Here is a 14,630-nt window from a genome sequence, read left to right on the forward strand (position 1 = left end):
TTTTTGTAAAAGAAAACATGACTGTGACATATTGCCTGAGAATGAGGAATCATTTTTCTTTGATGCAAAATTGCTTCATCTTAGAAATAACATTTGTGTGCACTTTTGTGCAGATAGAACCTGGGTTTTTAAATTACATCAACCCAGCTTTTAATTTTGTGGGTGTAAATTGCACCTGCAAATCATTTTGTCTGCAAACTGCAGCATTTCATATTTGATTTCCTGATTTCCAGTGGCTTCCTTAACTGCTGTCAGTTAGTTATTTTGATATACAGCTTTGCAGGCACCTCTATTTTGGGAATAAAATTGCGGTCTCAAAGCTTCAAACCCATTTCTGAACATCTGATGGAAGTGATAAGCTGGGATGTACAGCAAACCCACTGCCTATTCAAATCTGTTGATACTATCTTCCAGTGTGAGGTCAGTGCTGGTTATCGTGGTGAAAGGCTTCATCTGTGGTATCTTTGAGCAGCTTGACCTCACCAAAGCAAGAAACTGCAGCTGACAGCAAAATTCGCATGTGGGTTTCTTGTGAATCACATTTTGTCACTCCCAGTAGCAAGTTTGCTCTTTTAATAGCTTTATTTCCTATTACCTTCCTTTACCCAGCTGTGTTTTCAAAACCAAGCCTATTACTTGAGTGGAGTTACCAGCTGTCTGTTGTTTAAAAGTGACTTTGGGGTGTGGGCATTCCATAATGAACTGTGGACATATGTAGGCACTCACACAGTCAAAGTCCTGGGTTAGTTCTTCCCCACCATCACAGAAAATGACATTTTTAAATTCAAAGCTCTTGCATGATTTTGGGGAAGTAGCTGAGATACTAACTGAGATGTAGTTAACTCAGCTGAAGTAAGAATTATAAAAACTAAGCATTTTGAAGTAAAAAGCATTAAAAAATAATTGAATAAAAACCAAACACATGCATAAAACTTTAGTTTCTTGGCAGCCACATAGAGGTTACCAGATTGATGTACTGGAACCCAGAGTTTTGCCAGGACATGTCAGGGGTCAAGGTGGGGACAGAGCCACCTCCCCAATGCCTTCCAGCTTCCCAGCACTCTCCACCATGGACGGCAGGACAGGAACGTGGCTTGTTCAGACATTCTGAGGCTGTGCTGAGATTTCCTGGAAGAGGAGCTTGAGGGCTGGCATCACGTGTGGAACAGAAGTTAGGTGGAGGCCTGTGAGCTTGGGCCGTGTTGTGCTGTGAGAACAGAGCTGTCCCAGCACTGCTGCTTCCTTTGTGCTGAAAGGAAGAGATAACTCTGTTAAATTCAGAGTACAGTAAGGGTGTGGCTCTGGTAACACATCACCAAACTTCACCTTGGTGGTTTTGTGTCACTGAAAGGTTGTTTGGTACGTAGAATTATAGAATAGTCTGGGTTGGAAGGGATCTCGTAAAGGTCACCTGGTCCAACCCCCTTGCAGCAAGGACACCTCCAACTAGAACATTGCCTTGAACATGATTGAAAGCAATTAGTCAAACCTGATTGTTAGAGGCCTAATTTGTTGATGTATTCAGTTTGCCTACATGTTTCACACAGTGTCTTCTGTTGTTTTAACAGGGTCGCCATGTTAAAACTGGGCAGCTGGCAGCAATCAAAGTGATGAATGTTACTGAGGTGAGTGCAAAACCAGAAATAATAAGGTCATTGTTAAGCAGCAAGGAAAAATAAATAATCAGATCATGAGAAGGTGGACAGCTCATGAAAGAAGATCCACTGATGTAAATCATGGTTCCTGAGCACCAGTTTGTGTATTATAAAGTACTGAGTGGTGTTAACATAACCATATTTTTTAAGTGTGGCTGACTAATGGTGACAAAGCAATAAGGGAGTACATTGCCATATATTTTGGTGTTCAATAATATCAAAGACAAGAAGTCTCTTCCTGCTTATTTCTAGTTGATTATCTACTTTCAGAGATAGCAATTAAAAGATTTCCTGTATCTCTGCACTGCCTCTGCTGTGTTTCATCACATCCTATCCCCTCACATGCCAGCTGTTGCTCAGAGTAGTGCCCTGACAGCCAGCAAGCAGGATCATGTTAGAAATGCAAATGTAGTGCTTTTTTATTGTGATTTGACAGATGAGGGAAGCAGACAGTTTAATTGGCACTGTGTTACATTTATAAATGGGTGTCGGTGCTGAAACAGGGTGTTGAGCAAGTTCCTCAATATTGGCTTTTGTGTCTCCTTTTAAGAGCACAGCCAGTAGTGGAGCAGTTTGCCTCCTTGAGACCACATTAGCCTGAGCCCCAGGAAGGCTGACGAGAGTCCCTGCTTCTTCCTCTTGAGTTTCCTAGAAGTCTGGTTTGGCAGCATCCAGCAATGCCTACTTACTTGGAAATAAAATTGAAATGGTCCTGTGTTAGGAATTACCTTAGTGGGCTTGCAGGATTCTGAGAACAAAACAAAGTTGTCTGCAGGTGACAGAGCCTGCTGGGGAGCCTGTCCTGATTGAGGGCAGTGATGGCAGGGTGTGCTGTTATCAATTGAGACCCTTCATGGGAAGGTGAGGAGCATGTTACTGCAACTGCCCAAAGGGATTTGCCCTGCTGCTCTTCCCCCACTGAACCCTGAACAATTCCAGCTCAACTGTGCTCAATTGTTCCTGCTTTCTGGGCTTGGCACAGGGTGAGTGCAGGGCTTTCTGCTCCTATTTCCACTTTCCTAGTGCAGAGTTGGCTGTATTCCTGCTGCTAGGGCACTGGCATGTCTGGATGCAGTCACTTCTGCTACTTCTGCCACTTTTGTTCACCAAAAGATTCTGATTCTTTCACCAAATCTTCAGGGTTCCTTTTTCCAGTAAGAAGTCATTTCATCAGAAATTGCCTGCCCAGCTCCAGCTGTGGTTGTTCAGATCTGGGGCACTCCAAGAGCTCAGCAAATCTGCCCTTTGCTGTCATGAGCTGCAGCCCCAGGCTGGTTTCTTAAGAGCAGCAGCAGGATGCTGTGGTCATTGTGGGATCCCTGGACATCTGTCAGGAAGTGCTGCTGTGTTGAGTTGCACGGGGGTGGGGGGAGCCCTGTGAAATGGTTAAAGGGGAGCTGATGGCAACGTGTGCTCATGTGCCTCTCCAGGCAGGCTCTGCTTCCTGTTTTCTGACAGAGCCAGACAAGCAGAGTGCTTGCAGGGAGATTGGATTCTTGCTGCTTGTCTCTTCAGCCAGCGGAGCAGGTGATCAAAGAGCTCTTCTCCAACACATCATCCTCCATCTGTCTTTGATTTCATTCTTTCTAGAGAGCAAAATAACATTTAAATGTGAAACTTGTTGTTCGACCTGCCCCAGTACTAAGGGGTCCCTTGGTGCGGTATTTATCGGCCGATGATCTCGTTTCCAGTTGTGGTCTGAGGAGTGTGTTTCTAGCTCTAATGCCACTGCAGATAGGCCCACATCTTCAAAAACAGCCTTTGATCATGAACTTGTCATCTCTGTGCACGCAGCCATCTGTGCCAGGAGTGTTGGTTTGTGAAGCAAACAGCTTTGTGCACCTGCACATCTGTGAGCTGCTTCCTTTCCTTCAGCAGCTTTATTTATGAGCAGACCCCTGGGACATGGGCTGCTGGTGATGCTGGCAAGAGGGCTGGTAGCAAGTGGAAATTCTGAGTGTGCACTGAGAAGCTGAGGGTGCTTTTGTCCATGGTCACTGTGCTTGAAGGGTGTACATGGCACTGAGGCTCAGCAGGTCTGGGTTCAGCTCCTCATGACATGGCCCATGGGGCACAATCACTCACCTTTACCCTTCTGCCTTGGCTTTCCATAGCACAGAGCATTTTTATCCAAACTCACCAAGGCACTGGGAAGCCAGAGTGCATTGGTCTGTGAAATGCCCAGCTGCTGTCCTTTGTAGCCCTTTGCCCAGCCCCTGAAGCTCAGCCTGCTGCCTGCTCCAAGTGATGTCTCCCTGATGTCTCCCCAAGGCATTCAGCTGTGCTGGGCAGTGGTGCTTGGGCCCTGCAGGCCAGGATGGGCAAGGGAAGGACAAACAGGTGCAGGGAGGGATCAGGTTCTGCCTTCAGGGTAAATAAAGACACAAGAGAAAGCAGGAATTGAATTTTGCTGGTCCTAGATACACATTACCCCTGTGAGCTCCTCTGGCTCTTGCCAGTGGGTGTGGAAGAGCCTGTGGGGTACCCAGGTTGTGTTCATGGACAGACACAGGCTTGGTTTTCTTTTAAAAACATGGAGATCAGATTGCAGAGGAATAGAAAGTACTTGGATAAGAGCTTTGCCAGCATGGTTCCAACATCCAGGAAATTAATTGCGTAAAGGATGAAGAGCTGAAAAAGAGGCAGCAGCTATGAGGAAGTGGCTGGGATTTGCCAGCTCCCCAAGGGGAACTTTGTGAAATCTACAGGCTGGTGCTGAGGGCACTGCAGGGAGCTGGGCTCCACCTGGGCAAATTTCATGCTGATGGGCAGAGTTAAAAAACCCCAAACCCTTCACATCTGTAAATATTTTAAGTAATTTACAGAAGGCTTTTACCAAAGATGAGTGTTCTGCCTCCACACATTTGCAGGAGCGGGCAGAATGCAGGAGGGACAGCAGAGGAAGAAAGGAATCCTCCCTGTTTGTTCCTCTTTCTGCCCTTCTTCCCTAAAGATCCTGAAGCTTGTGTAGATGGCAGAACCCTTGTGGTCAGGTCCAGGATGACAGTTCTCATGTCCTGATTCTCTGCCTCCTCCTTACCTGCTTGTGTCCGCCCTTTCTCGTGCACTGTCTGGAGCTCCAAAGGGAGCAGAGCCTTGTACCCCTCAGGCTCTCACCTCTCTCTGATTGTGCCCTTCCCATGTGCAGAGAATCCTGAGGATTTCCTGCCTGCTGTCTGCAGCCAGCTCTCATTTCTGCTGGACACTCCAGGTGTTGCACTGGGCTCCTCTTCAGCCTTACTAATTCAGTTATGCAACATCCGGGGCTGCATCAGGATTAAGGGTCCTTCTTTCTCCCTAACTGCAAACAAAAGATAAATTAACTATTTATTATAATGTGTGCAGCTTGAGAGCCTATGTTCAACAAAGATTATTAGGGAACCTGAAATAGCCTATTTAGCTTCAACTAGAGTTATTTTACATCTCTGAAGGCTTAGCCTTTGGTCTGGTAATGTGTCTCCTGGGTGTTGATGTTACTGGGAAAAACTTACTGGTCCTTTCTGTTGGGAATGATTTTTGTGTGGTCAAGTTTAATTAGACACATCATATGCCCGTTCTTGAGAGAGTTTGGCTTTAGCCTGTCATTTAGCTTTAATGGGTTGCTCCAGGTAAAAAGGTCAATGTGTCTGGCTTTGTAAGCAGGCCATTATGGTGGTTAAAAGAATGCTTCAATGGCAAAACTACTGGAAAATAGAGGAAAAGCACAGAAAAATGTCCTTTGGGGCTGAGTTGTTCTTGCTGCCTCTTCTTTTTTTTTTCCCTTTGACTAGTAAGTGCTGACTGGGATGTTTTACAACAAGGTAAATGAATTTTCAAGTTTTTGGTACTCCTTTTAACTGATACAAGGATACCTTATACACTCACTTCCTATTAAAGTGAGTGAGATGGCAAAACCTGGGTGTGTTTCACTGGGTGTTGTGTACCATAGCCAGCCAGCTCTGAGGGGGCCTTTCCAAATCAAGCAGTTCTCCCTGAAAAAGGGCATTTCCTTCTAACATAATTATTAAAACTTGCACTTCCACTAGTTGTCTTATTGTGCACAATGTTGTATGGGCAGAAGAGGATGTCTGCCCTGGCAAGACTGAAACCGAGAGAAAACAGGCAGCTGGTGCCTGGAAGATGATGTTTGGGGTGTGCTAGCCCCCAGCATGCCAGGAGCTTCATGGATGGCTTGGTGTTAGAAGGGGAGAAGCCTTGGTACGGACAGGGCAGGCTCACAGCTGTAAGGAAGGAGCAGATCGTAACCCTGGCTTAGGCTGGGGTTTGATTTGTGGTAAGTCACCTCTTGCTTGGCTTTGGTTTCCTCCCAGCAGGACCCTCCACAGGACTGGGAAGACAGATTGTCTGATGTGTGCACTCAGTGCTTTTCCAAGTATTTAAGTAATGGAGTGTTAGGAACAATTTTATTTTTGTTTGAATCTGGTTATTCTCCGAGACTCAATTACTGCATGCAGAAGCCATAAATGGGGGAGTAACAGGAACTGTCTGAGCTCCCTGAGGAGACAATGTGCAATTTTTATGCCTGAGTGGGGACATTTTTGATTCTTTAGGTCAAACCCTAGCAATTCATTGGTTTAGCCCCATGGATCAGGGTGATTGAGTTGTCAGTTTAAGAGCAGATCTCTCAGCTGCACTTTCATAATCCCAGAGTAACTCTGGTCCCTGCTCAGGGTCAGCCATGGATTCAGACCAGGTTGCTCACAGTGGCCAAAGACAGAGGTTGCTTTGCAGCTCTGGGCTCCATGATCTCTAGTCCCCTAAGGAGCCTCCTGCTCTCTTTTTTTTTGTTACAGAATGAAGAGGAGGAAATCAAGTTGGAGATAAACATGCTGAAGAAGTACTCCCATCACCGGAATATTGCTACATATTATGGGGCTTTTGTAAAGAAAAGTCCTGCAGGCCAAGATGATCAGCTCTGGGTAAGTGTTCAGTGTCATTTCTGCTCATCAGATTTACAGCCCCTTCTTTCGAGTTCCAGCATGCTTGTCTTGGACTCTGTCTCAGTGAAGCTCTGAAGTCATTGTTCTGAAGAATAAAATATAAAAGAGAAAAATCACTGCTCCCTAGACATCTTCCATCCCTATGATTTCCTTTGAGGATGGGAATAAAGTATGTTATGATTCATGTGACTGCTGCTGTCATTCTGATTTGTTGCTTGAACCCTTTTTTTTCCAAATTAAATTCTTCTCTAATTTTTTTTTACTGAAGTGAAAGAGCTTGTCCTTTTCGCCTTCTCTCCTTCTTGTTGCTTTCCTCTCCTTTTTTCAAATGAAAAAGAAAGGAAGCAGAGGAATTGGCAGTAAGGAAAAGCAGAATAATGAATCCTCCAAATTTTGGCTGCGAGATTTTTAAAGCATTGCGGCAAAATGAGAAATTTTAAATTTTTGAAAAATTCCCGTGTTTTTCAGTGCTGTTAACTCTTGCTTTTCCAATTTTGTATATACAAAAAAAAAAAAAAAACCCAAACAAACAAAAAAATCTACCTAAAATCTGCAACAGGAGAGGAGCACTAGTGAGGTTTTTTATTTATTTAGCAGTGTGTATGATTCAGAAAATGAGGTTTTAAGTCACTTGGCATCCAGGAAGGCCACCTGTAGTTTGCCTTGCAGGACTGTGGTGGGAGTGGGTGTTTGCAGGTGCTGTCCCCCTGGCCTGGCAGGGCTGGGTAAAGGTGCCCTGTGTGTGTTTGTGTCCCTGCAGCTGGTGATGGAGTACTGCGGGGCAGGCTCTGTCACCGACTTGGTGAAGAAGACAAAAGGGAACTGTTTCAAGGAAGACTGGATTGCTTACATCTGCAGAGAGGTTCTCAGGGTGAGTCCTGCCAGCAGAGCTTCGCTGCTCATTTGCAACAAAAAGGCCTTTCCAAGCCTTTGGTTGCTAAAATAGGTCACTAATGAGCATTATTGTTTAAAGGTTGTGATCCATGGGGCTCGTGGGCTGTGGTCCTTGAGTTCAGAGGAGCCCTGAGAGCCAGCATGATGGCTGCTTGACATCCCATATTGTTGTAGCTAATCCCATTTTCTGTATGAAGAACAGAAAATTCCTCTTTCCTGTGGCAAATAGCCATCTTCTGAAATTCCAGACACTGGGCACCTAGAATAAGAAATAAATTTTCTGTTTTCAGTATGTCTGCCCTCCACATCAGGAGATCTTGCTGCTCAGTGCTTCAGCTGTTCATGGTTGTAAGATCTTTCTGTCCCTAATTCCTTTACCTGCACACACTCAGGGGTCTCTTTTCCACACTGTTAGAGGCAATGCTGACTAAACAGCATTCCAAAATCTTCAAGGTGGCCCTGCTGGGACAGTATTCCCCAAGAAAATCTTGTGGCTATATTTCATTCCATGCAGGCTTAGGGCTGCTTTCTTTCTTTTTTCTTTTTTTTTCCTGGAAAGCGCAGAGGATAAAACAATTCCCAAGTGTAATCTAATGAACTAGCCTGGAAAAAAAATGTGATGTTGGAGCCAGTCATTCTGAATTCAAAACCCATTACAGAGTTACTGATCTGTCTTCCCTATAATAGAGTTTTACATCTTTTCTAAATAATGTAAGATAAATGCGTATTCTGGGAGTTGGAATTTACTTGGCATGCTGAAGTAATGCTTGAATAGGGGTAAAACTTTTTTTCTGGGGCATAGCAATTGAGAAATGTGCTCAGCTGAGAGTATTGGCCTTCTTGCAGGGATTTAGCACTACCTGAGGATTATCATTGTATCTGAAGAGTGTGGGGAGTTCTTCAAAAGAAAAAACCTTAGTGGTGTGGTCAGGTTGTTCCTCATTAGTGTGGCTATAATGTCTCTGTTAAAACAATTGATGCTAAAACGTTTGGTTTATGCTCATGCAACTGAGAACTGTAACAGCATGTTGGTGAAACAAGGGATTGGATTTAATCATGCTTGTTTCAAGACAAAATGGCCCAGTTGCACATGGATTGACAGTGCTTCCTTCTGGAAAATTTACAAGCTGGGTGGAAGCTCTGTTTGAAGCCATTAATATTAGAGAGGCTAAATGCTGTGAGTGAAGAATCCCTGGATTGCTATAATGAATTATTTCAGTGTGTTCCTTTATGTCTATGATAGTTCAACCATGGGCAATTTTGAAATGCAGGAGAAGACAACAAATATCAGCTGATTGAAAACAATATTTGCTGCATTCAAAAAGAGGCCTGACATGGTATTTTTAACTTTTTCTAGTCCATTTACCACTGAATTTCTCATTTTATTGAATGCAAAATTTAGGCCACTACAACCAGCCAGCTGCAGTCTCTGGTCCTCATACAGAGCATTCTGCTTTGCTCTTTTTCCCTTTTGTTTGCATTTAGCATAGAGTGTAAGGAGCATCCCTAGATTCTGAAACAGAAGTTTAAAATATTGCTACCTTGTTCTCTTCACACTTTAATTTAAATACTGCTACAATAATTTAAAATATTGCTACACATCTCTTCACATGAGATGCTCCACCACTGTCAGGCCTGTGGTGAAGAAGAGAGTCAAATTTATGGTTGCTGTCCTCTCTCCTCCCTGAAAATGTTGCTAATAACATCTAAAGGACTTTCCTTATGAATAAAGACTGAAAAGGGCAAAAGTGTAAAAAGTCAACAGTGCCATAGTCAGGGTAATGTTAGGAAAAAAGAATAAATCCGGTTTTCTTTTAGGGATTGGCACATCTTCATGCTCACCATGTCATCCATCGAGATATTAAAGGGCAGAATGTTCTTCTCACAGAAAATGCAGAAGTAAAATTGGGTAAGTTTCCTTAAATGTGTGCTGGAAACCTATTTGTTAAAATTTAAGATTTCCATCTTGACTCAGAGAGAACTTTCAGTAACCTAAGTGCAGGATGTGTGCCAAGTGTCATTAATACTTGTGCTTACAAGGTGTGTGTAGTGTGGAAAGAGTTGAAAATGTAAAGTGTTCTGCAAAGGGAAATGTAAACTGTTCTGCGAGGGTGTCCCTCACAGCCTGAGGGCAGTGCAGGCAGTCAGAGCCAGCCCAGGAGCTCACAGCACCATCAGGCCTTGGTAGAGGATCCTGCCATGCAAAAGACTTCCAGAGTAAAAAAGTTGGGGGAGCGAATTTTGCTTATCCATTTTTCTAAAGGAAGCAGTCTTAGAGATTTGCATAAACCTGACAATAAGTGGAATTACTCATGAGTAAGGGCTATCACTGAATAACAGTCATCTCTCAGAAAAGTTGGAGGGTTTACTCATTTCCTTTTATTACTGTGACATGTCAGTGTTGACAACTTCTGACTTCCTAAAACTAAACTCAAGTACGTATCTCTCTTGAGATGTCTTTCATGTTTTGGAAAGACATCACAGGCAAGTGTTTTAAAGGAGAAATCTCAAGGGGAACACTTCTTATTTTTGATGATCTTTCCAGTCCCTCTCTCTTTAACTAAAACAATTCACTGTAGAGTTGGAAAAGAGCAAGTAATAAACATGGCTTGTGGATGTGGGGTCGCATGCTTGGTTGCAGCAAGTAAAAAATCTCATTATGGTTAAACCTTGTGGCAAAAACCTGGCTTCACTGAAGTCAAATGGAGTTTTGCTGTCAAATTCAATGAAGGCAGGATTTTGCTTGTAGTCTCTAAATCATATGTACTAATTGTCAGCTGTTCCCTCTTAGAACAGGTAAGATGGGGGTGTTGTGTGTTTTTATGGTCTTGTGTAATTACTACTTCAACCTTTCATCACATGGCTGACAAAACAGTTAAACCTTTCTAACTCTGGGTAAAAATGAAATACATTTACTATGTATAATGATTTTAAAAAAGAAGAAAGAAAGATGTTTCCAGAGAGATTTAGCTCATGTGTCTTAAGGAAAAGAAGCTCAAAAGCCAAGAGGTTCTCAGTCCAATTCTGTTCCACCTCAATGTGAGTGTGCACTTCCCATCAGAAGCACAGAATGATCCCAAAGGTCAGCTCCACCTTCTTCTTGGAGGCACCTTCTTGCTAAGCAGACACATGGAATTATAGCACTGCAAATGATTTTGGCTTGCAGATAATCTGCAATGAGACATCAATGAGAAAATGTGCTCCTTGATGGTAACCACGGGGCTGTGTCCTTTCAGTCCTTCTCTTTCCCCCTCCTTTGTCTCCTCTGTGAATATCCCTCCAGTGCTATCCCAGTGGATGCAATTACTGTATTTTGGGGTTTTGTTCAAAGAGAAATACAATCACATAATTATTGGTTGTATGGACCCTTTTCCTATGTGAACAAAGCCATTTTGCTGTGCAGTCCTTATGAAAGTACCACCCTTTTCAGCACAAAGAGAACCACAGGATTCACTCATCATAATGATCTAAGAGGAGAATAAAGTAGTAGATTCTCCAGTTTGTTCTGAGATAATGTATGAACGTAGGGAAGAATTTATTCCATACACCTCAGAATGAAGTGGTTCTTTCCAGCTTTCACAGTGGCTATATTAGACACATCCAAATTTGCCTTGTGTGTAGATCCTATTTCAGTCTAGTTGAAGACCTTGAGTCCTACTCAGTGTAGCATTTAAATTAAGCATAAATTATTCCATAATATCTTGTAGAGCAATTCCTCTAACCCACCAGGCAGATTTAGCATGCTAAATAATTTATAAATAATTTAAATAATAATTCAGCATTATTTAATTCTTCTGTCAAAAAGAAGGGAAAAAAAGAGGTAGTTAAATCTCAACTATTGGATAAGACATGGTGGAGGAGCTCAGATTTCATATATTATATATATATATATATATATGTATATATATAGTAGGGCAAATTTTTGATGTTCTAAATAGTATGAAAGTGACCAAGCACATGCTCTGCCATGTGGATACAACTTTTTGCTAATTTCTTTATCTCTTCTTGGCTTTTCAGTGGATTTTGGTGTAAGTGCTCAGCTGGACAGGACAATTGGGAGAAGAAACACATTTATTGGCACCCCGTATTGGATGGCACCCGAGGTCATTGCTTGTGAGGAGAACCCAGACTCTACATATGATTACAGAGTAAGTGTGAAACATTCCATAAGGTAAGAAAACGTGTGGGTTATTGCTGAAATCCTGCTCATCTGAAAAGTTCAAGCTTCCTGCCTTATAAACCACAATAATACTAGAACTGTATAAACAGAAATATTTGTGATATGTGGGTGGCAGCTCTTTCTAAGAGTGAAGTTTCACTGTGAGTATTTTTTCTGAATTTTTAGTACATGAAATACGCTTTCATGAACTTCTCTACAATAAAAAAAAGTACTAAGAGTTTGCAGGTCTGGGTAGAAAAGAAAGGAAGAGAGGAGTTCCAAAGGAATACTTGAAGTAGTGTAATATTAATAGGGCAAATTACTGCACACTGTGGTAGAGCTTTTTGCTCTGTACTCAGCTGTGAATCCTGAGTTAATTGGCAGTAATTAGTATCCCTTTGCTCATTCATAAGCATGTGACTGGAAGTGGTTTCCCATCCTGGAATGGTTTCTGGTCAGTGGCAGGGTGGCTGAGGCACAGAATTTCCTGTATTTCAGTTGTGGGCATTGCCATGCAGCATGTTTTCCAGGGATGGTTTTCTGAGCAGGAATCCTCTGGGTGATCCTACAGTCACTCTTTTAATTCAGGTGCTCTCTCCATTGCCACTTTGTACCTCTCCTTCCAGCTGTGGCTTCAGCAATATTTATGAGAAGATCCTGTTACTGCTTCCATTTCCTGGTGATTCAGAGGCTCTGATTCTCCCTTGCTGAGACTTTCTGGCCCAGTGAGGTCATGTTGTGTGTGTCAGTCATGACTAAAGAATTTTAATTTTTCCATATCATACAAATCTTCTACTGAAACCTCGAGAAATTAATCTCTTGTCTTCATTCCCTGTCCCGTTATTTCCTTCTCTGAATGTGTACTTACCAGAAAATAAAATCATAAAGAATGCAGCTCTAATTCTTGAGCTTTCTTTGCCTTCAGTAATAATACTAGTTTGTCTGCTCCCAAACAGATAGTGCAGATGGTAGTTTAAAACTGATCAGCAGAGGGTTTTGGAAGCACTTTTGCAAACAGTGCTGTGGCTCAGAAGGTGGCACGGAGCTTCTCTTTCCACAGTGACTTACACCTGGTAGGAAGGGCTAAGTAGCAGGAAGCTGCTCTGGAACTTCTTGCTCTTCAAAAAAAAACAGAACAAACAAACAAGACAAAACTAGTACAAATATATCCACATAAATGTGTTTGTATGCACACTGAGCTTTACAAACACTGTCATCCTCCCTTACACCTGTCTGCCTCTCATGCTTTGGAACTCCAAACCAAAATTCCTTATAGCCTGGATGTTTATCTCACTGTCCTCAAAACCTGCAGTACTACCCCTTGAAGACTCTTTATTTTCAGTCATTTACTTAATTACAAGTCAGGATTGTGGATCTGTGAAATCCCCGCCAGTTTTGTTGCTGAATCCCTCCACAAACTTTGATGTGAACTGGCTTTCAGCTTGTGTGAAGAGTTCAGAGCAGCTGGACTGGGAGGGCTGTGTTGATAAAATTGCATTTAGAGTGCTGGGCTGGGCATGAGCTGCTATTCATGTAAAGGTTTATTCCTTCTAACCTCTGAAGGTTTTCTGTCACTGTTTTTTTAAAAGATAAGTTTTAGAGAAGCTCTGCAAGATGGTTTGGCCATGTGCCTCTCATTTGGCTACATTTAGATACAAAGAATAGTGAAATAATGCACATGATTAATCAAGTGGCAACGTGTGAAGTTTTTACTGACACTGATGGTGGCTGCAATTTACTTTCCATGATCAAAACCTGGCCCTTGGCATCCAGATCAGCTGATAAAGAGAACTCCACTCTGTTAACTGAGCTGAACATACATTGTGGCACAAATCTGACTGCACAATGTACTCTTCTCTCATGTGCCCAAAAATGTGTGACCAGATACTTGGTACAGAAAAAAATCAGACCCCAAGGCCTGACTACAATTCTTGTTCCATCAGTGTAGAAACTCAGCAATGACTGCTCTGAAACAAGCATTAAAACCAAGAGTAGTTTTTGGCCAGGAGGAGAAGGGTGAGGCACTGCTGTGTCTTGCTGCCTCATGAAAACAGATTTAGGACATATATTTAAACAGTGCCTGCTATATTCTGTCTGGCTCTTGTTTTTTGAATGCAGAAGGTCTCATTTTGGGGCTGGCTGTTTAAATGATGGATCAGAGTTGCATGGGGAATAGCAAGCTTCTGGCTATTAGCACGTTTCCTAAAAGCTCAGTAGGGACTGGGAAGGGAGCAGAATATTTTTCACTCCAAGTAAAACAACATGATCCAGGAGAGATCTAGGGAAACTGTAAAAAAAAAAACAAAAAAACCCAAACCCAAGAAGAAAACAAACAAGTAAAACAACTGAGCTTGAATGCTGCAAGCTGCAATGAGTATTGTTTCTTTTCCTGCAGAGTGACCTGTGGTCCCTGGGAATCACTGCTATTGAAATGGCTGAAGGAGCTCCTCGTAAGTGATTTGGTATAAAGGTGGGGCTGTTCTCTGCTAAAATAACTCATGCTTGGCTAATGCGCAGAATTCTGGTTCTATCTGTATCTTTAAAAACACTCTGTGATTTTTTCTCATTTGGACTCATTTGCTTTCTTCTTCCTTTTAGACTCTTTCAGTCTGTATTTTGGTTCCTTGCCTTTATTTCCTGGGAAAACAAAATTTCTTTTCTTAAAGCTCTTGTTAGCATCAGTTTGTTGATTGCTGCCTGTGGATACAACTAAGCAGAAGTGATTGATATGTTAGCAGAAAATATTGCCTTTTGGGTTTAGGTCACTAAAAAAATTGTGGCAGTGGAAGAAGGTAGGCCTAAAGGTTATTTTTTTACTCTGAAACTGACTTGTTTCTGACAGATTTTGGGACTAATGTGGCATTTACTCACATGCAATGGCTTTGATCCATGACCACTCTCAGCCTGAGAGCAGATTGCCACAGTTTCCCAGCCTGCTGCCCCCTCACTCCCCCAGAGAGCCTCCTGCAGGTCAGGCAGAGA

The 14,630-nt window shown here is 42.6% G+C and overlaps 1 protein-coding gene across 1 annotated transcript in view; it reads left to right on the forward strand.

Moving 5' to 3' along the window:
* The window catches only part of NRK (Nik related kinase), an 87,140-nt gene that overhangs the window by 25,896 nt on the left and 46,614 nt on the right, over positions 1-14,630 (forward strand). The window contains exons 3-8 of the mRNA XM_058814211.1: positions 1,569-1,625; positions 6,449-6,574; positions 7,356-7,466; positions 9,308-9,398; positions 11,507-11,637; positions 14,044-14,098. Of these exons, the coding sequence (XP_058670194.1) occupies positions 1,569-1,625; positions 6,449-6,574; positions 7,356-7,466; positions 9,308-9,398; positions 11,507-11,637; positions 14,044-14,098 (571 nt within the window). The remainder of the gene's footprint in view (positions 1-1,568; positions 1,626-6,448; positions 6,575-7,355; positions 7,467-9,307; positions 9,399-11,506; positions 11,638-14,043; positions 14,099-14,630) is intronic.

This window comes from Ammospiza caudacuta, chromosome 14 (genome assembly GCF_027887145.1).
Source record: "Ammospiza caudacuta isolate bAmmCau1 chromosome 14, bAmmCau1.pri, whole genome shotgun sequence".
NCBI classification, from domain to species: Eukaryota; Metazoa; Chordata; class Aves; order Passeriformes; family Passerellidae; genus Ammospiza; species Ammospiza caudacuta.